At 38.3% G+C, this 25,864-nt stretch overlaps 1 protein-coding gene across 1 annotated transcript in view; it reads left to right on the plus strand.

Annotated features, from left to right (window-relative positions):
• Window positions 1–16,712, plus strand: part of ATP8B4 (ATPase phospholipid transporting 8B4 (putative)) — a 191,173-nt gene extending 174,461 nt beyond the window's left edge. Inside the window, exons 25-28 of the mRNA XM_043554514.1 lie at window positions 1,391–1,636; window positions 11,240–11,378; window positions 14,249–14,379; window positions 15,983–16,712. Coding sequence (XP_043410449.1) covers window positions 1,391–1,636; window positions 11,240–11,378; window positions 14,249–14,379; window positions 15,983–16,264 — 798 coding nt within the window. The 3' untranslated portion in view covers window positions 16,265–16,712. The remainder of the gene's footprint in view (window positions 1–1,390; window positions 1,637–11,239; window positions 11,379–14,248; window positions 14,380–15,982) is intronic.
• The last annotated feature ends 9,152 nt before the right edge of the window (window positions 16,713–25,864 follow it).

Raw genomic sequence — 25,864 nt, forward strand, 5'->3', positions numbered from 1 at the left:
GGAGGAAACCAAGGCTCAAGTCGCTGCCCTAAAGCCAGACAGCCGGTGTGTGACAGAACTCAGCCTAGTGCCAGGCCACCTGAGTCTGACATTGCTATGCTATTATTATTGTATAACATTATTTTATCTGTTATTATTTATAGAAGCATCTGTGTTTTTTTTTAATTACTTATGGTGTGGCAGTAACACTGCTGAATACATGAATTTAATCATGACAGTGGTCCTGTGAGGGAGGTGCTATTGTTTGCATGTCTGGAGATCAGGAAACTGAGGCTCAGACAGGTTAATAATGGGTGTAAGATTATATACCTGCTAAGCAGCAGAACTAGGGTTTGAACTCAGGGTTTTCTGGTTTCAAAGCCTCTGAATGTCATTTCACCAGTCACTGGACTAGAGAAGGAAGTACCAGCAGCATTTCAAAATGGGACCTCCTAAAGAGAATATCTCAGTATTCATCATAGAACCCCATTCAACAAGGCTGGGGCAGTGCCACAAGCAGGGAGGGGAACTTGGTCTGCCCCCAGAGTTCATGCCTATGTTGCTCCCATTTTGGGTGCTTCTCCTCTACTCACGGTCCTCTGATGTCCCCGGTGGTCAGGCCTTGCCATCCTTTTTGGTTTGGGCATTTGGCTTTAGTGCTCACTGGTCATCAGCATTACTTTGGAGCTGGTTGGAAATGCTGTCTCAGGCCCTACCCCCAACCTATTGAATCATCATTTGCTCCCCAGATGATTTATGTGCATATTAAGTTTGAGAAGCACTGTTTTAATTTCTCCCAAGATACTTTTGGGGCCACACATACCTTCTCATTCTGTCTACATTATTTCTGTCAAACAGCTGGTGTTGGAATCCTCACTGTGTAGAACACTCAGCTCTTCAGGCTCAGTTTCCTCCCCACCCCCCACCTTCCCCCAATCCCCCTTTCCCTGTTTCCCTTCTGCTCTTCCTCCTGTCACACAGTTGGGGGCTCAGATTGGCCAGGTCCTACTCTGTGGCTCTCTGCTGCCATCTACTGGTCACTACCACTCATTGACTTGGCAATTAACCCCTGAGCCCCATTGGCTGCAAGAGCATTCTGGGAGTGAGTGTGGCTGTAGGAAAGCAGAGAAAAGAAACTTTAGTCTGAAGCTAAGGATCTAGGTGCAAGTCAAGTTCTGGCTATGCAATAAGAGCTATATGATCTCTCATGACTCTCAGAGACTCAAATTCCTCTTGTGTAAAATAGGGATCATTTTATTATCTTCTGCATTATTGTGGGAATGAAAACAAGCTAATTAATAGTGTTTATTAGGGTATGCTTAGACTTGCACTTGCCATTTCCTGAGATGGCGAATTCAGGGCGTCTCTGACTTCTCAAGCCTCCTCCACTGAAGTAACACTTTATTGACAGGATGTGGATGACCAGAACAGCATGGACTATCCCCAGCTCTATGAACCTGGACAGCTCAATCTGCTGTTTAACAAGCGTAAATTTTTTATCTGCATGGCACATGGCATCTACACCTCATTGGCCCTTTTCTTCATACCCTATGGAGCCTTTTACAATGTGGCCGGAGATGATGGGCAGCACGTTGCTGACTACCAGTCTTTTGCAGTTACCATGGCTACATCGTTGGTCATTGTGGTCAGTGTGCAGGTAACCCTGTTGCTGAAAATAACTTGATGGCTTTACAACTTTTAAAATCCATTTTAATTATTGACTCATTTTGTCTACTTGTTGGGGGGAAAAATAATCCTAAAGGAATCCCGGAGTTTCTTTTTAACTATACATCTTGAGATGAAAACAGGAAGCTGTAACATAAATAACCAGATGTGGGAGATTAGCATTAGGTGTCTATAATCTCTGTGTTAGTAAAGACCTCACAATCACTTCTTAGGGCTGAGCATTGTATGTATGCATACATGATTATTACTACTGCTTCCTTCTTGTGTTTGAAAAAGGAAAGTTTTCCAACAATAACAGAGAGAAACTTTCCCATGATTTCTATAAGGCTTAATAACTTCCAGGTTTTAAAGTGAAACTTAAAATTTATTTGGCAATACATATCTATGAAATTATTTGAGAGGTTCAGTGTTATATTTTGGCATATCTGAACCTAAACTCAGAGAAGCTCTTCGGGTAGGGATGATTTTTAATAATCCATTCACTTTCACTGGGCATCTTGAGTTTGTGTCTATTTCCTTTTTAATGCAAATGGTGGACAATACCATTCACTATTGAGTTAGAGTTCATAGAAGTTCATTCCTATTCATTAAAATCTGTACCTCTGGGTGGATACAGCAAGCAATGTGACCTGTTGTATTTTTTGTTTGTTTGTTTTCTTTTTTTAAGGAGCAAATATCAGTCAAGGACTTGGTTTTTAGAGTTTAAATTGCCTTTGGGCAGTCCTTTGTCTATCCTATAAACAATCTTTTTTTTTTTTTTAACAAATCTTAACTGCTCATTTTCAACAAAGAATCTCATTAAACCCCAGACTTTCTCTTCACAACTTAAAAATAAACATTATGTTAAATGAACCAAATGCAAACATATTGCTTTTAAAGGATGTCTCTGCCATTCCTTGGTCCAAGTGAGTATCATGAAATCTATACCAAAGCGATCTAACACTTGACATCTTGAGAGTTCAAAATTCAGAGACAGGTAGTATCCAAAAGCAGAACCAGATTTCTCCACTTAAAAGGAGTTCTGTTTGTCTGTCTCACAACTAAATAAAGCATGCTGTTGCTTTGCAAATCTTCCGTGTCTAGGTCAGTTCTGTGGTAGAGAGGGAAATAATGGAGTGATTTGGAAGCATCTGACATAGTTAAGACATTCACCATGACAGTCCATTACTGGGGCAAGGTGTATATCACCTCACAAGGAGCTGTTGCTCCATTGTTTCTTATAGCTCTGCTACCGTACTGGACACTCCAACCTGTTTTGTTGCATTTTGATCATTGAGCAGGCTCTATGTATACTTTTATGTTTCCAGCCTAGAGACATAGGTGATCTACTCCTTGCCGTGAGGGCACATTTCCAGTTCTCTGGATTCTCCTTCTGATGGGGAGGACAGTTGTGGAACATCTTTTTAGTGGTAGCAGCTTATTCACCAGGTCAGGCTTGTTACTTGGTGCTCCAAAAGATGATTTTAAAGGTAGTAACTGAGATAAAAGTCCAGTATCTAAAGTAAAAAGCAAATGAGAAATATTCTTCAAACTGTCATTAACATTATCTGCTATGTAAGTAAGGATAAAAAAAATTACCTGGAAAATTCACTGTAGATATGATAGGCATTGCATGTTTAGTGAAGTTGTTTTTCATAATGAATTCTACAATTTTTGGTTAATGTTATCTTTTTAATTAAATAAAGCCTTTTGATAGTTGTACATATCTTTTTATTTTTCCTTTTGCCCCTCCATAGTTTATTTTCTTATATGCTATTATAGCAATGTATTTTTATATTAACTTTAGATTTAGAAGCTCTTTTCCCTGTAAAATTCATAGTTTCTGTTGGGTATCACAGTTACCTTTCTCCTTTTTCACAAATTTGGAGGCCACGGAAACAATTATATTTTAAAAACTTTTTTTTTATTCACAAAAAAGAATTTTATGTTCCATCTTTTGGAGTTTTAAAAATAAATTATTCAAAATTACTTACCTTTGATATCAGGGCTTTATAAAAATGATACCCTTGCTTCCTCAGAGGGGCTTCTTCCATAGGACTCAAAGTAACCACTGATCCCTCATTCAAGATGTTATGGGTGGGGCTATCCAGGTCTTTTTGATTCAGGCCTATGGGCCAATTGTCTCTCCAAGATTGATTTTCTGCCTTCTGGCTCCTCAAGGGTAACCATGGCCTAACCCACCTAGCCTTTAATGTTAACATTGCCATCTTATATAACCATTGTGCAATTGTTAAAAATATGAAATTAGCATTGGTACTACTAACTGAACTACAGACTTGATTCAGATTTCTTCAGTTTTTCCATTAACAACCTTTTTCTGTTTCAGTATCCTACACTGCATTTAGTTGTAATGTCTCCTTAGTCTCCTATAACCTCTGACTTTATACAGTCTTTCTTCATCTTTCATGGCCTTGATACTTTTTTTTTTAACGTTTAATTATTTTTGAGAGAGAGAGACAGAGCTTGGGGGGGGGGGGTGGGCAGGGGGGGGGGGGCGGATAGAGAGAGAGAGGGAGACACAGGATCCAAAGCAGGCTCCAGGCTTCTAGCTGTCGGCACAGAGCCTGACTTGGGGCTTGAACTCACTAACCGTGGGATCATGACCTGAGCCGAAGTCAGACATTTAACTGAGCCACCCAGGTGTCCCTCATGGCCTTGATACTTCTGGATACTAGTGATCAGGTATTTTGTAGAATTTTTCTGGATTTGTCCAATCCTTTCTTAGGGATAGATGGAGATTGTGGATTTGGGGTAAGATTCACAAAGAGGTGCTGTGCCCTTCTTGTCATATCCTATCAGGGAGCATGTGATATCAGCATGACTTATTACCGGTGATGGTGACCTCATTTACTTATATGGATGATGTTCTTCAGGTTTGTCCATTCTAAACTATGTTTCCCTTTTCATACTCTGTTCACTAGAAGTGAGTCACTAAATCTAGCCCAATATGTTCAAGTGGAGGAGAATTAAGCTCCATTTCTTAGCAGAGTTTCAAATAATTGGTGGTCATATGTCAAAACCATAACAGTATAATTTAAGGCAAAATTGATACAAAAAACTGGGGCCCATGATTTGCCCAGGATACACAGTGACTGCATTGCAGGTTTAGGACTAGGATCCACTAGACTTAATTCCTGAATCAAATATTTATTTATTTTACTTTCAATAAAGGCATTTGTGAATGTACCATGAAAAACATGGGGCAAGCATTTCCCACAACACAATTATTACTGGGCTTATAGGGTAGTTAGGCACACTTGAGAAACACACCCAGAGTTGTACTTCTAAAGATGAGGTGCTGGATTTCACCACTTGGTGGCTGTGCCTCTTCGCCACGTACAAGTTGAAGTCCTCTAGATCTTATCCGCATACTCCTATCCCATAGGTTTCTCCTGTACCTGATTTCTTCCTGCCCTCACCCATACCCCCTGCTGAGTGCTGGAAGGTCCTGAAACAGCCAGGAGACTGAGGACAGACAAGAGAAGAACGTAGGAGATATCCAGGCTGGAGGTGGAGGTTTGGAAGCAGAGTAGGTATGAGTGAGAATGGATACCAGTTTCCAATTTCTGGCATGCTTTGTTTACTGCTGTAGTGCCAGACAAAAATAAGTATTTGTGGAATGGATATAAGGGCAGAAAGATAAGAAGAGAAAGAAAGAATAAAGTTGAGAAAGGAAGTGAGAATAATTTGGTTGAAGTATCCAACTGTCCCTCCTGTCTTAGTTACATACATGCCCTTCTTACCCCAGATGGCCAAAGCAGGCCTGTCCTTGGTGGAAGCCTTTCAAAACCCGTGTCATCATCACACAGTGATAGGAGTGATATCATGTGTTATACTTAATCCTCTCAGTGCCACTATGCAGGAGGTATTATTTATTGTCCCCTTTTACAGATGGAGCTCAGAGAAGTTAAGCAACTTTCCTGAAGTCACAAAGTGAGTCCTAGATCCAGGATTGGAAACCAGACCTCTCTGACTCCAGTGTTGTCTGGAGCAAAGTCTTTTATTCTACAGTAAGACTGGTTAAAATGCAAATTTTAGTTTTCAGGAAGTATAAGAACAAAGATTAGAGTGAGTATAAGGATGATGTCAAATACTTTGTTGTCTATATAGGAGGAGGAGAAGAAGGAGGGAAGGAAGGAAGAGAAAGAAAATAAAAGAAAGTCAAGCAAGCAGTCCTAAAGCTAGAAGCATTGGGGTTTGGTGAAAAGATAATATCTGGAAGAACAGAGAGGAGAGGCTAGAGTTACTGAAAGCAAACTTGGTCCACCTGCCTGTGTCAGGGCTTCTGATTTTCAGAGTAACAACTCCTATTAATTGAGCATTTATTATGCAAATGATTTATTTCTCAGATAATCCCATCATCTCATCTAATCCTCTTTTCAGGTCTCTGAAATGGATACAATTACTATAGGTAAGAAAATAGACTTGCTGGTGTGCCTGGGTGTCTCAGTTGGTTAAGTGTCTGACTTGATTTTGGTTCAGGTCATGATCTCGCAGTTCGTGAGTTTGAGCCCTGCATCAGGCTCTGCACCGACAATGTGGAACCTGCTTGGGATATATTCTCTCTCTCTCTCTCTCTCCCCCTCTTTGCCCCTCCCCTGCTCGCTCTCTCTCAAAAATAAACTTTTTAAAATGTTATATATAAAAAAATATATAGACTTGCCACAGTTCAAGTCACATGGAGAGTGGCAGGCCAAGATTTGAACACAGATCTTCTGATCTCAGGGCCCCAGCTCCAAATCCAAGTGGACCTCCCTTCTTTATAGGGATAAGTGGAAGCTGTGGGCCTCCCCAAAGGCATAGTAGCTACAGGGAACTCACTGTCCACCCTATCCTCCATGAGGAGATACCTAGGACACCAGTATCACCCTTGAATAAAGTGGGAGAGAAACTCAATAGATGATAAACACACAGATCCTCTTTCAACATCAAAATTTCAACTTGAGGAATGGGTAGATTCTCAATTACTGTCATTTTAGTCTTCCACTCATTTTTTTTTTAATTCAAGTTAATTAACATACAGTATAGTCTTGACTTCAGGAATAGATCCCAGTGATTCATCTCTTGCATATGACACCCAGTGCTCCTCCCAAACAGTGCCCTCCTTAATGCCCATCACTCATGCAATACACTTACTTTTATTTCTCAGAAGCCTTGAAAATGCCTGTTTTACCATAGAATTCTCAGACCTGGGTGCATAAATGTTTATAACCATGAAACCCCTGCAATTTTGGCTTCAATCAGAAACTGCTGTCTCTGATATATAGAATAATAAGTTTCAGGAGTTTTGTGAATAAGCTCACTCTGACAGCAGCATTAATATCCTTTCCTTGCTGTCTAAGCTTAACTTGTCATTGGCGTAACAACCCTCATGAAATATCCATGGTCTATAATTATAGTTATAAATCTTATGTGTCCTGCTGATGCTATCGGCCAAACTTTAGGAGACATTTTTTTTTTTTTTTAAATATCAGGGTTGTTGTGTTTTGTGGGTTTCTTTTTTCTTTTTTCTTTTTTTGGTTATTTGAATTATAAAATACTTCTTTTAACATTTGAAACACTATAGAAGTGTTTAAAATAAAAACAAACCACCTTCTCCTTCTTCCCCATATTCCCCTGTTAACTACTATTATGATTACCATAGCTTAACTCCTTCCATATTTTTTTCTTTGCTTTGGGACACACACATATGTATTCAAGACAAAAGGAGCATAGCTATGCATATTATTCTGTAATATGCTTTTCTTAACAAGACATTCTGAACAGCTTTCCAACCCAACATATTCAGATCTACGTTACTCTTTTTCAGAGCTGCATAGAATTTCACAATATATATATAACATATATAATAATATATATAATTATCTATAATCATTATCAATCCTCTATTGATAGACATTCAGGATGTTTCTTTTGTTGTTGCTGTTATTAAAGCAATGCTACAATGCACATACTAGTATATACATTTTATGTACTGACAGATAAATTCCTAGAAATGAAATTTCTGGAGTCAGAACTCCTAACAACCTAATTGCATTGATAGATCAGAGAGTATGTACATTTTAAATTTCATTAATATTGCTATATTAATTTCCAAAAAGGATCATAGTTGCAGACAACAGACACTTCTTCAGTTTAACTAAAAAAGAGTTATTAAAAGCAGTTAGGTAGCTCCAGACTCTTCAAGAGGGTAAGGGAACCAGGGAGAGCCACAGCTAGGCCTGTCACCTTTGGGAGCAGTACGCAACCATATGACTGCACTATTGTAGTGTAAATTCCATAACTACCTCTTAACAGCTTGGCCCTTATCACACTGGGCACTGGATGCCAGGTCAGCCACAGATTTCCAGAGAACCACCATGCTTATCAAATAGTGAGACAAGTGTATTAAAGTTTTCCCTTGTGGTTATGATTCTTATCAGGTTCTTGTGTTTCAAGGAGATTTAACCTTATATAATTTAAGGCTATATTATTTGCCATATAATGGCTCTTGATTGTTATTTGTTCTTTGTAGCTTTTATCTTTTATGATAAAATGTTCTTATTTAAATTTCATTTTTTATATTAGTTTTACTTCTATTGCTTTTTTTAGTCCTGATATGTAATGTAGGCCCATCCCTTCCTTTTCAACATTTTCTTCTCTCATTCTGTTGTTTTTGTCCTTTGATAAGGGAGTTAAACTACTCATTTTTATTGTTACTACCCTATATTTTATCTTGCTCCTTTCATGTTATTTTATGATTACTTTTAATACTTTTCTATTTCCACTTTTTCCTTTTCATGCTCAGATGCATTGTGATCTTTAAATATCTTATTTGTCATAAATAATTTATAAGTGTTGCTATTTGTATTCCCATCTTACTCTTGAGTTCTCCCTATTTTTGTAGTCGTTTAAGTCTCTATTTCCATACTGAGATACCAAAATTAAATAACTAAATCCTTCACCAAACGTTTCACTATCCTGTCTACACCTTCCCTCATCTGCTTCCAAATTAAACAATTTTGGAAATGTATTATTATTTCTCTCTCCCTGCTCCTACTCCCCTCCCCAACTCTTGTGTTTGTTAATATCCTAGAGTTGCAGTTTCATGGTGTTACTAACTGCTCCTTTAACATATGTTTTGACTGTTGTAATTTTTTTTCTTTATAGAGCCAACTATAAATGTACAAAAATCATTGCTCATCACCATTTTTATGCTCTTTGTCTTCCACTCTTTTGAAGTCTTTGTTCTCATTGAATTTTTATTTGCAGCAATTTCCTTGAGTAATTTCTTCAGAAAGCGTACAGAGATGTTATACTTTTGAGCTCAAAGCTTTCTTTTTTGGGGATGCCTGGGTGGCTCAGTCAGTTAAGCGTCCGACTTCGGCTCAGGTAGGTCATGATAATGCGGTTCGTGAGTTCGAGGCCCACATCTGGCTCTGTGCTGACAGCTCAGAGCCTGGAGCCTGCTTCAGATTCTGTGTCTCCCTCTCTCTCTTCCCTTTCCCTGCTCACACTCATGTATGTGTCTCTCTCTCAAAAATAAACATTAAAAATTAAAAAAAAAAACAACTTTCTTTTTTTGTCCTTACATTTAAATAATATATTGGACGGATATGAGATTCTTGAGTCAGAGACTTTTGCTTTAGGAACTTTGTAAATGTTGTTCCACTATACCCAGTTTCAGATATTAGGTTGATTCTCTTTCCTTTGTAAGTAATCTGGTCTCTATCTGCAAGTCTCTGTTCTTGTCTTTTGGCTTCACAAATGCCACTGGAATGTGACTTTTTTCATTAATCTTCCTAGGATTTAGAGTGCCCTCTCAATCTGAAAATCTTGTTTGTTCACAATACCAGAGCAATTTTCTTCTGTCATTTCTTTGATTGTTACTTCTCTCTCTCATACTTTTTTCTCTAAGATGCCATTATTGGTGTATTGGGCCCATAAGTCTCTCATCTATGGATTTTGCCATCCATGTCTCATATCTTTTTGCATATGGTTTCCATTTCTTCAAGTTTTTGCTCTCTGTTGTGAGATATTATTTCCATTTGTTTTTTCCAGAATATTAATTCAGTTCTCATCAGTGACTATTCTTATTTGGTTTCTCTATTGAATTTTTAAATTCAGGAATAATGCTTTTTTTTCTTCCAGAATTCATTTTTTTTCCCTGTGATCTACCTAAGAGTTCTCATTACATTTTTTTTTATTATTATTATTATAGTGCTTGTCTGTCTTTTCCATTAGTTCTGCCTGAATAGGAGCCACCTGGTCTTTTTTTTTTTCTTTTTCTTTTCAGTTGAGTCCTCTATAATTGGTTGTGATTTTTCTACTCATACCCACACAGGCCAGGCTATTAGTATCTCTTGATGGTGATGAATTGACAGCTGGTGGAAGGTACAGTTGAGGATTTTGACCTAATGTGTTGGCAGCCAAATGAACTGGAAAACCATCATCTCTTTGCTAAGGATGAATGGCAAAGCTCTCTGTTCTTAGGCCTCTTAAGGAAAGAAAAAGCTGTCCTTTTAAAACTCCTGCAGTTTATATCCAAGGCTGCCAACATCTTTTTAATGGGGCAAGATAAAAAACAGTAACCTTCAAGTGAGGGGAGGAAGTGTATCTTCCTTTGCAGATGTAGAGAAGGATCTGTTTACTGTGTAAGTAGGGCCCCCTCAGGATAGTGAGAAATTAGTTGTTTTGCACCAGACTCTGCTAGAAATGCAAACCTTGGACTACTTGGGGCCTCTGAGATGCAAATAATGTTGCCAGAACCTATTTGTTTTTCTCTGAATCCTTGCTTCTGAATTTTATTATGTCAAAAGAGAATTAAAGATTTTCTTTCTTATTATTTAAATAATTTAAGAAAAAGGACTATGAAAATTATTAAGAATATTGATATATAACAGATTATACCCATGTAAAATAGTCATGTGAAAAAATTTTTTCCGTGTTTATTTATTTTGAGAGAGCACAAGCGGGGACTAGGCAGAAAGAGAGAAAGAAAGAGAAGGGCAGGGAGAGAGAGAGAGAGAGAGGAGAGAGAGAGAGAGAGAGAGAGAATCCCAAGCAGGCTCCATATTGTCAGCACAGAGGCTGATGTGGGGCTGGAACTCACAAACGTGAGATCATGATCTGAGTCGAAATCAAGAGTTGGACACTCAACTAACTGAGCCACCCTGGCACCGCAGTCTTGTGAAAATCTATGTATGGATTATAAAATGTTGCACTTGCTCACTACTGCAAAAATTTTTTTTCCCAACAGAAACGCTTTAAGAGCAATTTGGAAAGTAACTTTGAAATTAGAAATCATTGTTTTCTTATTTCACACTTAAAAGAAGTTTAACATTTTATCTCCTGATTCTGATTCACCCTTGACAGATATAATGGCTTGCAGATATAAGTTCTGAAGTCAGTTGCCTACCAGAAATGTCAGGTCAGTTCCCAATGTTATGCAGAAAGTAGGAGTGCCTGTGGTTGGCTGGTAGCTAGACAGGTGCAACTGTGTCTTCACAGAGCAGTCCTGGGGAACCATCACTCAGTAAAATGATACTCTTGTAATCCTCAAAGACCTCCCCTTTGCATTCGACTTCATTTACAGATAGCCTTGGATACCAGTTACTGGACTGTCATTAACCATTTCTTCATCTGGGGGAGCGTTGCCACTTATTTCTCCATTTTATTTACAATGCACAGTAATGGCATCTTTGGCATCTTCCCAAACCAGTTTCCATTTGTTGGTAAGTGAGTCCTACTATCTGTGGGGGCTAGTGTCATGCTGTCATTTATTTTTCTTTGTAATTTGTTTTCTGTGTTGGGTGGGTGGGATGACGGATGACCAATAATCTTTTCTCTAGGAATGGATTGAGCCAGGCATCTAAAGGTTTTCAGGCTTGAGAAGAGCTCCAAGAGATTAGTTTCTGCTCTCCCTGCCAGATTGAGTCACTACAATAGCTGCATATAGGTTTCCAACAGCCTAGATGCAACAGACTGTCCCTTTGCAAACAAGAAGCATAACACATATTTCAAGGTTATCTGAGGGTCTGTAAAAAGGTCATGTATAATACAAAGAAGAGAAAGAAGTGTTAGGCTCTCCCTTTTATTCCACGTGATCACCAATTACACTGCCAAAGTTCACCTGTAGAACTCACTTGCATTTATTTAAGAAAGAAATGAGGTATAATTTAGAGCCATCTAAAAAAAAAGCTGAATGTTCACCTATAAGTGGCACATAGAGTGGGCTCTGTAGTTAGACATCCAGGGTTCAGTTGTCAGCTCCACTACCTGAATGCTGGATGACCTTGGGCAGATGCCTTTTCATGCCTTGATGTTTTAAATTCTAAACCAGAGATATTAATAGTTTCTATGTTCATAGGAAACGTGAGGGATACATGAGATACTGCATATAAAGTGTTACCATGTGGCCTGGTACATAGTACTTTTTTAGTAAATGCTAACCATAATGATGGTGATGATGATGATGATTCAAGCAACTGTGTCTTGATTATTAGTTGGGAACACTGCAGAGTGATTTGAGCAGCAGATGGGTAGCCAAAGAACTCCAAAAATACCTTAACACCCTGTTCTATAATACTACAATGGTGTAAGCCACCATTGTATTCCACGTTTCAAAATGATTCCCAGAGGGCCACTGAGCTTTATTCCACAATGAGGCTATTAATATACTTTCTCAGAAGTTTTGAAATCTCTAATATGTGTAAGATAAGTTGGTAACAGTGATGTTTCTCAGTTCATCCCAGCAAACTGTGGAAAAGAGAGATGCATAGTGTCAGCCTTCTTGAGCTTTATCAGGCAGGACTGAGATTTTCATCTACCAGTTGAGGAATTCAGTCTAAGGAATCCAGAAAAACAATTCTGAGAAAACTTATTTATGTAGAAGGCAAAATAAGAGCAACTATAGGGCTATGTATTTCCACTGATGCAAGGGCACCTGAAATTATAATTCCAATTAAATGCGCACATACACTTAAGAACCTTCTTTTTCGTCTTCTGCCTCACTTTGCATGTCTATGGAAATCTTTAAATTGCACCACTCTTACTTAGCATGAAACATTAATACTTTGTTTACCAAAAGATTACAACCATGTAGAAACATGACAGTTAGGAATAAGAATAAGCATGTGACGAAAGACAGACATTTAACTATTTTTAGTTTTTTTTTTCTTTTTATTCCTTCCTTCCTTTTTTTTTTTTTTTTTCTTCTTTGGTTGCCAAATCTGAAAGTTCAGCGCATTGATGAGAAGACTTCTAGTCCTAAGAGAGCACTTTAGCACGCATAATGAGACCGGAATGCCTCAACTGGAGAAAGTAGACTGTGTGGGGACCACTCTCTCCAGCTAAACACATGCCATTCCAGGAATTAATTACTGATCTCCAATGAGACTTCTCAAAAGTTAGATCAACATTGGGGTTTAAGAAAAAAAAATTTTTTTTTCCTTAGTAGCCAGCAGCAAGCAGGAATGTGGTTTTAAAGTGAAGCTTGTTTTTTCCGTCTGTGCCTGGGGGTACTGAGCTTCAAGGAGCTCAAAGAGTCATATAATTTATTGAGTCAAGTTTGTTTCTGCCTAGGCAACTGTAATCGACTGCTCTTTGGTGGGCAAATTCTATCCTGCAAAGCCAGAAAGTGCAGACATACCAGTCAGTAGCCAAGCCCTCATACCCCAAACACATTCAAATGGGGTTAACACTTTAACTTTGAGAGAGGGGACCTGGTTAATTGGAGGTATTGTGGCAAATCCCTAGAAAACCAACAGGGACAGATGTTTATTTTGGTCATTTAAGTAGGGTTGACATGGTTCTGTAGGATTTGTCTGTCTGCTTAACTGACCCTTATTGCTTTCTTTAAACAAACACCCCAGGATATGAGGTGTGAGTATAAAGTAAGGAAACCGGCTTCAGGTTTGGTGATGAGTTTCACCACAGTATTGCACTAGCATGCTGGATGGCTGCATCAGAAGCCTCCTAGTGAGAGGAATGCTCCTTTCACAAACCCAAGAACATCCCTGATCTCCTTGGAACCTTGAATTGTTCATAACCAAGTAAATGTTAGAGAGATCAGCAAGTCCCTTTGAGGCAGGTTTTCTGAGGTTGCTGCCTGAATTGTAAAGGTAGTAGCTAAAGCTCTCCTTTTATGGCATAGCCAGTCACCAAGACTATTGAGATTGTACCTGCATCCCAGACATATATTGTATAGTTTTGATATGACAGTTTTATTCAAGAGTCTTTAAGAGCAAATGTGCCTTTTAAAAATAATGGCTGCTTTGTAGTCAAGGGGTCTTGAGGCTGGATGAGAGAATTCTACTTCTTGAGTGAGCTGGACTGAGTCTGGATCAGAGAATACTTGGCTCTGATTGGCTGTCTCCAAGTGATAAGGCCATGAAGCAGTTCCCAAGGGTGATGATCCTACCACTCTTGCCTTACCATCACCTCTGAGCATACTATATACTGGAGAAGACACGTAGTGGTCCTCCCTAGTAGTCCAAACCTCACCATTTCAAAAAAGGCCTTATGGCAATAGACAAAGAGACTATTAATTCAATAATTCAGTCCTATTTATAACCACAGTGTATATTTTTGTCCTTAATAATAGGAAATGCACGACATTCTTTGGCCCAGAAGTGCATCTGGCTTGTTATTCTCTTAACGACAGTGGCTTCTGTTATGCCTGTGGTGGCATTCAGATTTTTGAAAGTGGATTTATGCCCAGCCCTGAGTGACCAGGTATGTTGCAGCACTGATGAGCATTTGAAGGGCTCGTTCTTGGCTCTTGGAATCATGTCCTTCTCTGCCTGATTGGAAACCTAGGAAAGGGATAATGAACATCTCGCCAGAAATACCCATAGGTATATGGCATCACATCACAGTAGATGGAACTGCCCACATCTGAATGGACCAGCTTTGTGAATGCCAATGAAGATAAATGTCTAGACTAAATATGAGTGCAAAACTGTTCTAAGGCAAAGGCATACTATAGGGAAAGTTATTGACAATGGGGGCAAGTAAAGGATGCAGTAAAAGAGAAACAAGTAATGTATCAGGTGAAGGAATTCTAAATTTTTGTAGAAATGTGGTAGTAGATTCAGAAACATGGGGGAGATGTTACCTTTTGAACAGATTAAGAAAGGGAACAGCAACATGATGACTGGATTGGAAAATACAAAGTTGAAAATAGAACAGATTATGGAAATTCTTAAACTAAGGGATTAACACTATATATTTCAGTGTTTTATGAGAAGAGTAGTATAAGCAAGACTATGTCAAGTTAGGTCAGGAACCAGATAAAAAACAGAAAAGGAGAAATAAGGGGGAGACACACTTTTGTAGTTGCATCGTGAGGAGGGGGCAAACACTTATGGAGTGAGTGACCAGGCCAATGATGCTGAGAGGAACTGAGGCAAGGATATCCTCCACATTCTGGGGCCAAAGCATGAGAAGATTCTCTCTGAAATGATTCACATATTCCCCTGTTAGGTCTGTCCTTTCCCTTTGGCTCCATGAGCTCATTCAGATATAAACCCAGAAAATGATGGATGAGCTGAAGGAAGGAAGATGATGTTCATTTCTTCCAGTATGTAGTCAGATCATGATTTTATGCTTTTAATGGTTTTCTCCTGACATGAAAGTCAGACTCCAAGAGATCAGTTGAATCAGAGAACAATGCAGCTTACACCAAACCTTGGATCTTTTTCTCCTCAGCTTTACAGGGAAATCAAAGAAATGTTGGAAACCTACCCAAATGATGTTGAGCTCTTCTAAAGGCTGCAAAACAAACACAAACAAACAAACAAAAAAACTAAAAGAAATCAAAACCCTGAAAATCTCATGATATACTGACCTACCACAAGAGTTGGAAATTTCTGACTCTCGTTTTCTAAATTTTCTCTTAGTCCAGTTACTAATGACTATTGGATCTTGAGAATCTTTAAGAGAAAGGGGGAAAGGCCTGTGTTTGGAGCCTGGGATTATAGATCAGTATTCTGACTGTGTTTGGATACTGCATGTTAGAAAATCCTTCTGTATAAAAGTATGTTCCTATTCATTTAAGATAGACCTGTAAGATGGAGACAGTAATGAAATTTGTCTTAATACTTCTTGCTTACTTAATAGTCTCTTGGTAGGAGTAAAACTTGACCAGTGCCCACTACAGTCTTTGGGGTGGAAAATTTCTTGGTTTTGTGGTGAAACACTTCTTTTTGCAATGAAGGTGAGTATTTTGTTATGGTTGATGTTTCTCATGAAAACGCTTTCTCTTCATAAAGTGGCCCAGGGCCTAGAGTCTGTCATTTGGATGCATCATCTCACTCTGGGTCTCCTTCCTCTCTAGATCCGTCGGAGGCAAAAAGCTCAAAAGAAGGCAAAGCCCTCACGTAGCCGAAGGCCTCAGACTCGCAGGTCAAGCTCAAGAAGATCTGGATATGCTTTTGCTCACCAAGAGGGCTATGGAGAGCTTATCACATCTGGAAAAAATATGCGAGCTAAAAATCCACCCCCAACACCAGGGCTGGAAAAGACACTGTATAATAGCACTAGCTGGATTGAAAATTTATGTAAGAAAACCACAGACACAGTGAGCAGCTTTAGCCTGGATAAAACAGTGAAACTGTGAGTCAAGATGAATTTAAACCACATAGCTACTTTTCACTTCAGCCGAAGCTGAAATTCAGCTGGCTCCAGAGTTTGCAATCAGAGGCTGAGGTGGGCAGATTGCCTCAGTTCAAATCTCTGGCAAACAACTGCCAGGGCCCACCAGATAGGGGTGCACTCTCTGGGAAACCAGGCCAGATGGTCACTGTCTAATTTGTGATTTGCTGGGCAAAGGCCTCACAATACAAACAGAGGTTTTTCTTACCAACCTAGATACCAACTGAACTGAACTTTAGAATCTTATTAATGGAGAAAAATTTGTAACTCTGCATATACATTGAATGGATCTTCAAGTGGATAAAACAAGTGCAATCAAAAGGTATACATCTCAGCTGTGAAAAGCATGCTTGTTGACAGATAAGCATGTATATGTGAGATCAGCCTTTCCCCAAATACATTTTTAAGATGTACAATGTGTACTATGGTGCTTTCAGATTAACAGCTGTTTGTGACTCTCAAGTCTGGATATCTACATACCATGTGTGTTCAGCCAGGACAAACACATCACCTTCATGCTGTAGAATAGAAAAACATGTTGATGTTCCTCCTTTTGTTTTTTTGTTTTTTTTGTTTGTTTGTTTTTTTTTTACCGGTCTGAAGACAGAGTAGATTGGAGCATCTTTACAGTGGGATAAAAACTGCGAATTTGGTCAAATGTATTCACAAACCCTCAGGGACATGTTCATGAAATGTCCAAGAGGGGCTCTCTAGTAAGTATTCTGGACACTTTTCTATGACTTTTATACCATCCTCAGTAGTAACTTGCCCTGCATCATCCGGTGCCATTAGTGAAACCAGCATAGCATTGGAATTTCACACTTTAATGAGAATATTCCAAATAGTGTATAGGCAAATACTTTCAACACTTCCAATTTTAAAAAGTTCAGATTTGAAACCAAACAAATTAATAAACAGTCTCTTCAATTACTATTTAAGTACTCAGGTTTAGGTCATTCAGCGTTAGTCACTTTCGATATTCAGCTCTTGTGTTTATAATTGAAGCGTATATGTAAAGTTAGTTTTACATATATGGAGATGTTCCAGTCCAGATTTTGAATCCATATGTGAGTTACCACTGTAGTTCCTGTAAAAGAATTCAGGCATATTTGTGTTCAGACTCCAGCTTTATTACTTCTTACCTCTATAACCTTGGGCAGGAAATGTGCCTCCTCTGAGACTCACTTTCTTCCTCTGTAAATGAGGATATACTACCTACCTCATGTGGTTGTTTGGGGATTATCAAAGCACAAATTCTTAAATCATTGAAAACATAATTTTCTTATGAATAGACTTCCACTTAACTCATCATCAGAATAGCAGCAATTTGAAGAGAATGTGAAATTGGAATTTAACTAGTCAGTAGGAAAAGCCTTGGAATGAGATTGCAAAATAAGATATAAAACTGGTTAGTGTGCTACAGAGAAATAGAACTATCGCCCTGGAGGTAAATTTCTCTGTCCGGAAGTACAAATAAAACATCATCATGCTTTACCAATTTTCTACAAGTCCGTCTCCAACCTCACCAGGTCCCTAATCTGGTCTCTGTTGAATTATTAAGTTGTCTTTCCCAAGAGAGTCAGATGGCCCTTGGCTGGGTTTGATGGATAATGGGCTAGCACACGAGATGACACAATCTCCCCCCCCCCCCACCTTTTTGTTGTTGTTCAGAGGTTCCTAGTCCAGGATAATTTTTCCTGAATAGGATAAAATAAGATAATGTGTAAAAGACCCTAATCCAGTGTTTTGATCATAGTAAATACTCATAGATATTCCCTTTTCCCGACATGCCTGCATGGACTTACCCAGATACTAGTTTTTGATGTCAAACTTGTGGTTAGTTTCACTGTTTGCTCACTTTTTGTAACATTTTTGAAAGATTTGAAAACCTCCAGTAAATGGTTTGGCGCTATTGGTGTTTGATGTTGTGTGTCTTCTTTATTGTGAACTCACCAGGGAGAGTTTTTGTCACATTGTTAACTGAGTTTTTTCTCCTCCTGAGTTTCCCTCTCCTTTACATGGCTGGGGAAAATGTATACCATTCTTAGGATCAGAGTCAAGAATCAAATGAACTGATGGGACCTAAGTGTAAGGAGTGGGAAAGATTAGGAATCATCCAAGTTTGCAAATTCAGTTCAAATTAAATAAGGCTGTTTTAAAACAGATAATGTGGATGATTGTGAGAAAAACACATTATCAACTCCCTTTGGCCCCACGAGATCCAAAAAAAGCTGCCACACCCATTGCGAGGTCATGCAATTCCTAGTGCCAGGGATTATTTTGAACCTGAAGATAAAGAGCCTCAGGAGTGGGTGATGATGGTGGTGCTCTGGGGAAAAATGAAATTTTAATTTTACGTAAATGTTATCAGATTACTTGGGGGGAAGCAACCTTTTTTCTAGATTCAGGACTGAAATTGGTAAATTGTGTTTTAAATTCTCAATCGTAAATTTTGAGCTGTTTTAGGCCATTGCAAATTGTACTCCCTTGACTTAGATCTGCTATCTTTGTCTCTCTCCTATGCCTACAGGTATACATACCTATGAAGGAAAGAAGGAAAGAGAGAGGGTTGAAGAAAACAGCCATAGAGCAAGAAAGGAAAAAGGGAATGAAGGGAAGAAGGGAGAAAGGGAGAAAAGAGTTTCCAGGTGATAGGACTTTCAGAAAAATAAATTTAACTCCTCAAGGAAAAAATCGATTGTAATTGAGAAGTAAATACTAAAACCTCCTTCATAGTTGGTGTGAGACCAAGAAAATTATGTTTGCAAGGGGGCCAGGAACTCTGGTTTCTCCTCACAGTAAGGCTGCTGATTTCTTTGAGGGTATGCCACCTGACTTGCCCAGGCCTTAGTGTCTCAGTCCATCAATGGAGAAACTGGGCAGTCTGGTCACAAAGACCCTTTCTCATTCACCCATTCTGTGAACTGTTCTTGCCAATATTGCCCACAGTGTATTTGTAGTTGTTTTTGATTGGACAGAGAGAAAGAGATTGAAAGAGAGAGGGAGAGATAAATTAAGCTGGATGCTCTCTTGAGTGCAGAGCTTGGGTCCTATACTGGTTTGTGTTTCTCTAGAACAACCCCTGGTGCCCTGTTGTCTCAAGGCTTCTCTCTTGTTACCACAGAGGTGCTAAATCCTATAGTCATGCTTCACCTAGGTCAGTTGAACACTTGCAGTTTCTTGCTAATAATTCACTGAGATCTTATACCCACACTCTCTCTCCCTCTCTGCCACTTTAAATATCAATGGTATACAGATACAAGGTAAAATACTCAGCCCAGTAAGAAGAGGGCCATTTTTAAGTCATCTCTACCAGGTCTCTGGGCTTAGAGGGGATTCTTTGGGCCTTTGCTTCCTTAGGATTCAAGGCAAAACAACAGAGCTTGAGTAGTTTCCTTCATAGTTATATAGAACTTTTCAGTTATGCATCATCTGAAACTTTTCACTTTATGTAGCAAGTCGCCGTATTTAAACAAATTGGATTCTTTGAGCCTTTACAACCCTGTGAGGTGGTCAAGATGTTTATGGTTCTTTGGGGTTTGTTTTGTTTTGTTGTTTTTTAGCCCTATTATTATTTTAATTGCAGTATAGTTAACAGTGTTATATTAGTTTAAGGTGTACAATATAGTGATTCAACAATTCTATATATAATTCATTGCTCCTAATAAGTGTACTCTTATCCCCTTTACCTATTTAACCCATCCCCCTCCCCCCTCCCTTCTGTTAACCATCAGATTGTTCTCTATAGTTAAGAGTCTATTTCTTCATTTGTCTCTCTTTTTTCCCCTTTGCTACTAGTTTTGTTTCTTAATTCCACATACAAGTGTAATTATGGTATTTGTCTTTCTCAGACTTATTTTACTTAGCATTTTATTCTCTAGCTCCATCCGTGTTGTTGCAAATGACAAGATTTCATTCTTTTTATGGCTGAGTAATATTCCAGTGTGTGTGTGTGTGTGTGTGTGTGTGTGTACGTGCGCGCACGCAAACATAACACACATCTTTATCCATTCATGTAATAATGGACACTCGGGCTGCTTCTTTAATTTGGCTATTGTAAATAATGCTGGTATAAACACAGGGGTGCATGTATCCCTTTCATTTAGTGTTTTTATATTTTTCAGGTAAATACCCAATAGTGCAATTATTGGGTTGTAGGGTAGTTCTATTTTTAACTTTTTGAAGAAGCTCCATACCTTTTTCCACAGTGGCTGCACCAGTTCGCCTTCCCGCAAACATTGAATAAGGGTTCCTTTTTCTCCACATCCTTGCCAACACTTCTTGTTTCTTGTATTTTTGATTTTAGCCACTCTGACAGGTGTGAGGAAATATCTCATTGTAGTTTTGATTTGCATTTCCCTGATGGTGAGTGATGCTGAGCATCTTTTCATGTTTCTTTTAGCCATCTGTAAGCTATCTGTATGTCTTCTTTGGAGAAATACCTGTTTGTGTCTTCTGCCCATTTTTTTTTTATTTACTTATTTTTGGGACAGAGAGAGACAGCATGAACGGGGGAGGGGCAGAGAGAGAGGGAGACACAGAATCGGAAACAGGCTCCAGGCTCCGAGCCATCAGCCCAGAGCCTGACGCGGGGCTCGAACTCACGGACCGCGAGATCGTGACCTGGCTGAAGTCGGACGCTTAACCGACTGCGCCACCCAGGCGCCCCGTCTTCTGCCCATTTTTTAATTGGATTATTTGTTTTTTGGGTGTTGAGTTGTATAAGCTCTTTATATATTTTGGATACTAACCTTTTATCCCATATGCCATTTGCAGATACCTTCTCCCATTCAGTAGGCTGTCTTTTAGTTTTGTTGGTTGTTTCCTTCATTGTTCAGAAGCTTTTATTTTGAGGTAGTTCCAATAATTTATTTTTGCTTTTGTTTCTCTTGCTTCAGTTGATCTATCTAAAAAAATATTGCTGCAGGTAATGCCTGAGAAATTGTTGCCTGTGATCCTTCTAGAATTTCTATGGTTTCAGGGCTCACATTTAGACCCTTGATCCATTTTGAGTTTTTGTGTATGGTGTGAGAAAGTGGTCCAATCTCATTTTTTGCATGTAGGTGTCCCATTTTCTCAACACTGTTTGTTGAAGAGACTGTAGTTCCCCCATTGCATAACCTTGCCTCCTTTGTCAGTTAATTGATCATATAATCATGGGTTTATTTCTGGGCTATCTATTCTGTTCCATCGACTAATGTGTCTATTTTTGTTTCAGGACCATACTGTTTTGATTAATATAGCTTTGTATTATATTTTGAAATCTGGGATTGTGATATCTCCCATTTTGTTTTTCTTTATCAAGATTGCTTTGCCTATTCAGTGCCTTTTGTAGTTCCATACAAATTTTAAGGGATTACATAGGGATTATATAAAATCTGTAGATGGCTTTGCATCATATGGACATTTTAACAATATTCTTTCAATCCATGAGCATGTAATGTCTTTCCATTTCTTTGGGTTTTCTTCAAATTCTTTCATCAGTGTTTTATACTTTTCAGAGTACAGGTATTTCACCTCTTTGGTTGATTCCTAGGTATTTTATTGTTGGTACAATTATAAATGGGACTGTTTCTTAATTTTCTGTTGCTTCATTTTTAGTACGTACCAGTACAACAGATTTCTGTACATTGATTTTGTATCCTCTGAGCTTACTGAATTCATTTATCAGTTCTAATAGTTTTTTGGTGGAATCTTTAGGGTTTTCTGTATATAGTATCATGTTATCTGCAAATAGTGAAAGTTTTACTTCCTTCTTACCAGTATGGATGCCTTTTATTTCTTTTTGTTGTCAGACTGCAGCAGATAGGACTTGCAATACTATGTTGAATACATGTGGTGAGAGTGGACATCCTTGTTCCTGACCTTAGGGGAAAAGCTCTCAGTTTTTCATGATTGAGTATGCTTTTAGCTGTGAATTTTTCATTGATGGCCTTTATTATGTTGAGGTATGTTCTCTCTAAATCTATTTTGTAGAGCATGCATGTTGTACTTTGTCAAATGCTTTTTCTGTTATCTATTAAAATGATTATGTGGTGTTTATCTTTTCTCTTATTGAAGAAATGCATCACACTGATTGATTTGTGAATACTGAACCACACTTGCATCCCAGGAATAAATCCCACTTGATCATGGTGAATTATTTTTATAATGTATTGTTGGATTTGGTTTGCTCATATTTTGTTGAGGAATTTTGCATCTATGTTCATCAGAAATACTGTTCTGTAGTTCCTTTCTTTTTTTTTTTTTTTTTTTTTTTTTTTGTAGTGTCCTTATCTGGTTTTGGTAACAGGGTCATGCTAGTCTCATAGAATAAATTTGGGAGCTTGCTTTATTGTCCCACTTTTTGGAATAGTTTGAGAACAGGTATTAATGCTTCTTTAAATGTTTGGTAGAATTCACTTGTGAAGCTGTCTGGTCCTGTCTTTCGTTTTTTGGGAGTTTTTTGGTTACTGGTTTAATTTCATTGCTGGTAATTGGTCTGTTCAATTTTTCTATTTCTTCCTGATTCAGGTTTGGGAGGTTATATGTTTCTAGGAATTGTCCATTTCTTATAGGCTAATTTGTTGACATATAATTTTTCATAATATTCTCTGACGATCCTTACTATTTCTGTGGTGTCAGTTGTCGTTTCTCCTCTTTCACTTCCAATTTTATTTAAGTTCTGCCCCCTTCCCCTCTTTCTCTGAGTCTGGTGAAAGGTTTATCGATTCTGGCAGTCTTTACAAAGAACCACCTCCTGATTTCACTGATCTATTGTTGTTTTAGTTTCTATTTCATGTATTTCTTTTTTTTTTTAATTTTTTTTTTCAACGTTTATTTATTTTTGGGACAGAGAGAGACAGAGCATGAACGGGGGAGGGGCAGAGAGAGAGGGAGACACAGAATCGGAAACAGGCTCCAGGCTCCGAGCCATCAGCCCAGAGCCCGACGCGGGGCTCGAACTCACGGACCGCGAGATCGTGACCTGGCTGAAGTCGGCCGCCCAACCGACTGCGCCACCCAGGCGCCCCTCTATTTCATGTATTTCTGCTCTAATGTTTATTATTTCCTTCCTTCTAGTTTTGGGTTTTGTTTGTTCTTTTACTAGCTCCCTTAGGTATAAGGTTAGGTTGGTTGAGGTTTTTCTTGCTTCTTGAAGTAGGCCTATATTGCTGCTATAAACCTCCCTGTTAGAACAACTTTTGCTGCATCCCAAAGATTTTGAACCATTGTATTTTCATCTTTCTCCATGTGTTTTTTTTATTTCCACTTTCATTTCTTGATTGGCCTGTTCATTGTTTAATAGCATGTTATTTAGCCTCTATCTATTTATATTTTTCCAGACTTCTTATCGTGGTTGATTTCTAATTTTATAGTGTGCAGTCAGAAAAGATGTATGGCATGACTTTTTTTTTTTTTTTTTTTTTTTTTTTTAGTTTGCTGACACTTGTTTTGTGGCCTAATATGTGATCTACTTCGGAGAATGTTCCATGTGTACTTGAGAAGATTGTGTATTCAGCTGTTTTAGGATGGCATGTTTTGAATATGTCATTCAAAGCCACTGTTTCCTTGTTGATTTTGTTTGGATGATCTATCCTCCTAAGTGGAGAGTTAAAGTTCCCTAATATTATGATATTACTGTTCATTACTTCCTTTATGTTTGTTATTAGCTGCTTTATGTATTTGGGTGCTTTCATGTTAGGTGCATAGATATTTACACTTGTTAATTTTTGTTGGATTGTTCCCTTTATGATTATATAGTGTCCTTTGTCTCTTTCACAGTCTTTGTTTTTTAAAGTCTATTTTGTCTGATATAAGCATTTTATACTGGCTTTCTTTTCACTTCCCATTCTGCATGTGTCTAGGTCTGAAATGAGTCTCTTGTAGGCAGCATATAGGTGGATCTTTATTTTAATCCATCACCCCATGTCTTTTGATTGGAGCACTTAGTCCCTTTATGTTCAAAGTACATATTGATAGGTATATACTTATTGCCATTTTTTTTACTCGTTTTATGGTTTTTTTTGTAATTCTTCATTTCTTTCTTACTGTCTTCTCTCACACTGGTTGGTTTTCTTTAGTGATATAACTGGATTTCTATTTTTTGCGTATTACTGGTTTTTGATTTGTGGTTACCATTTGGTTTATATATGGCATCTTATACATTAGCAGTTGATATTAGGTTGATAATTGCTGAAGTTTCAATCCATTATTTACTCCTCCACCCCACCCCCACATTTTAGGTATATGATGTCATATTTTACATCCATTTAATTTATAAATCGCTTGACTCCTTCTTCTATAAATCTTCTCCTCTCCTTCTATAAATCGCTTCTTACTCCTATTTATGATTTTTCTTTTCCACTCAGTGTCCCCTTTAATATTTTTTATATGTTTGGTTTAGTGGTAATGAATTCCTTTAACTTAAGTTTGTGTGGGGAAACTCCTTCTCTCTCCTTCCATTCTCTATGATAGCCTTACTGGATAAAGTATTCTTGGTTGTAGGTGTTTTTCTTTCAGCATTTTGAACAGATCATTATACTCCCTTCTAGCCTTCAAAGTTTCTACTGAAAAATTAGCAGAAAGCCTTATGAAGTTTCCCTTGTTTGTAATCATTTTCATTTGCTGCTTTTAAAATTCTTTTTGCCATTTTAATTACTATGTGGCTTGTCTAGACATCCTTGGATTGATGTTGGCAGTTGTCTGTCCCTCCTGGATCCATATTTCTATTTTCTTCCTCAGACTCAGAAATTTTCAACAGTTCTTTCTTCAAATGAATTTTCTTTCTTTTTTCTCTCTTCTCCTAGGATCCCTATACTGTGAATGTTACTATGCTTGATAGTGTTGTGAGTTACCAAAGTCTATTTTATATTATTATTTTTCCCCTCTCTTATTCAGCTTGATTGCTTTTAATTACTCTGCCCTCCAAGTTGTTATCTGTCCTGCTTCCTGCAGTCTACTGTTCATTCCATCTAGTACATTTTTCATTCCATTTATTGAGTTATTTCTGATTTGTTCTTTTTATATTTTCTCTTAGTTAAATGTCTCGCTAAGGTCTTCTACTCTTTTCTCAAGTCTCATGAGTATCCTTATGATCATTAATTTAAATTCTCTACTAGGCATATTATCTCCATTTTGCTTAAGACTCTTCTTATTTTGTATTGTTCTTTCATTTGGGACATAGTCCTCTGTCTCATTTTGTATGTCTGTTCTTATGTGTTAGGAAAGTCAGCTACATCTCCTGTCCTTGAAAGTAGTGGCTTTATGAAGAAGAGTGCCATGCAGTGCAATGTCCCCTCTTCACCAGAACTGGCACTCCAGGGGTTTTGGCTATATGTACTATTGTGTGTACCTTAACATTATGGCTGAGCCACATTTGCCTTCCGTTCAGTCATCTGCCTGTTGTGGTCATAGTTTGTTCCCTGTGTTGTTATTGGGCCAATCTGGGGCTGCCTTGGCTTGAGTTGGGCCAAACAGGTGTTTGCCAAATATGCAGTAGCACTGAACTACAGGGCACTTACCCTGTGTTGTCCCCTGAGAAGCTGTCATTGACTGGGGAGGCCTGAAGTCAAAGAAGATATTT

This window comes from Prionailurus bengalensis, chromosome B3, assembly GCF_016509475.1.
Source record: "Prionailurus bengalensis isolate Pbe53 chromosome B3, Fcat_Pben_1.1_paternal_pri, whole genome shotgun sequence".
In the NCBI taxonomy this organism is placed as follows: domain Eukaryota; kingdom Metazoa; phylum Chordata; class Mammalia; order Carnivora; family Felidae; genus Prionailurus; species Prionailurus bengalensis.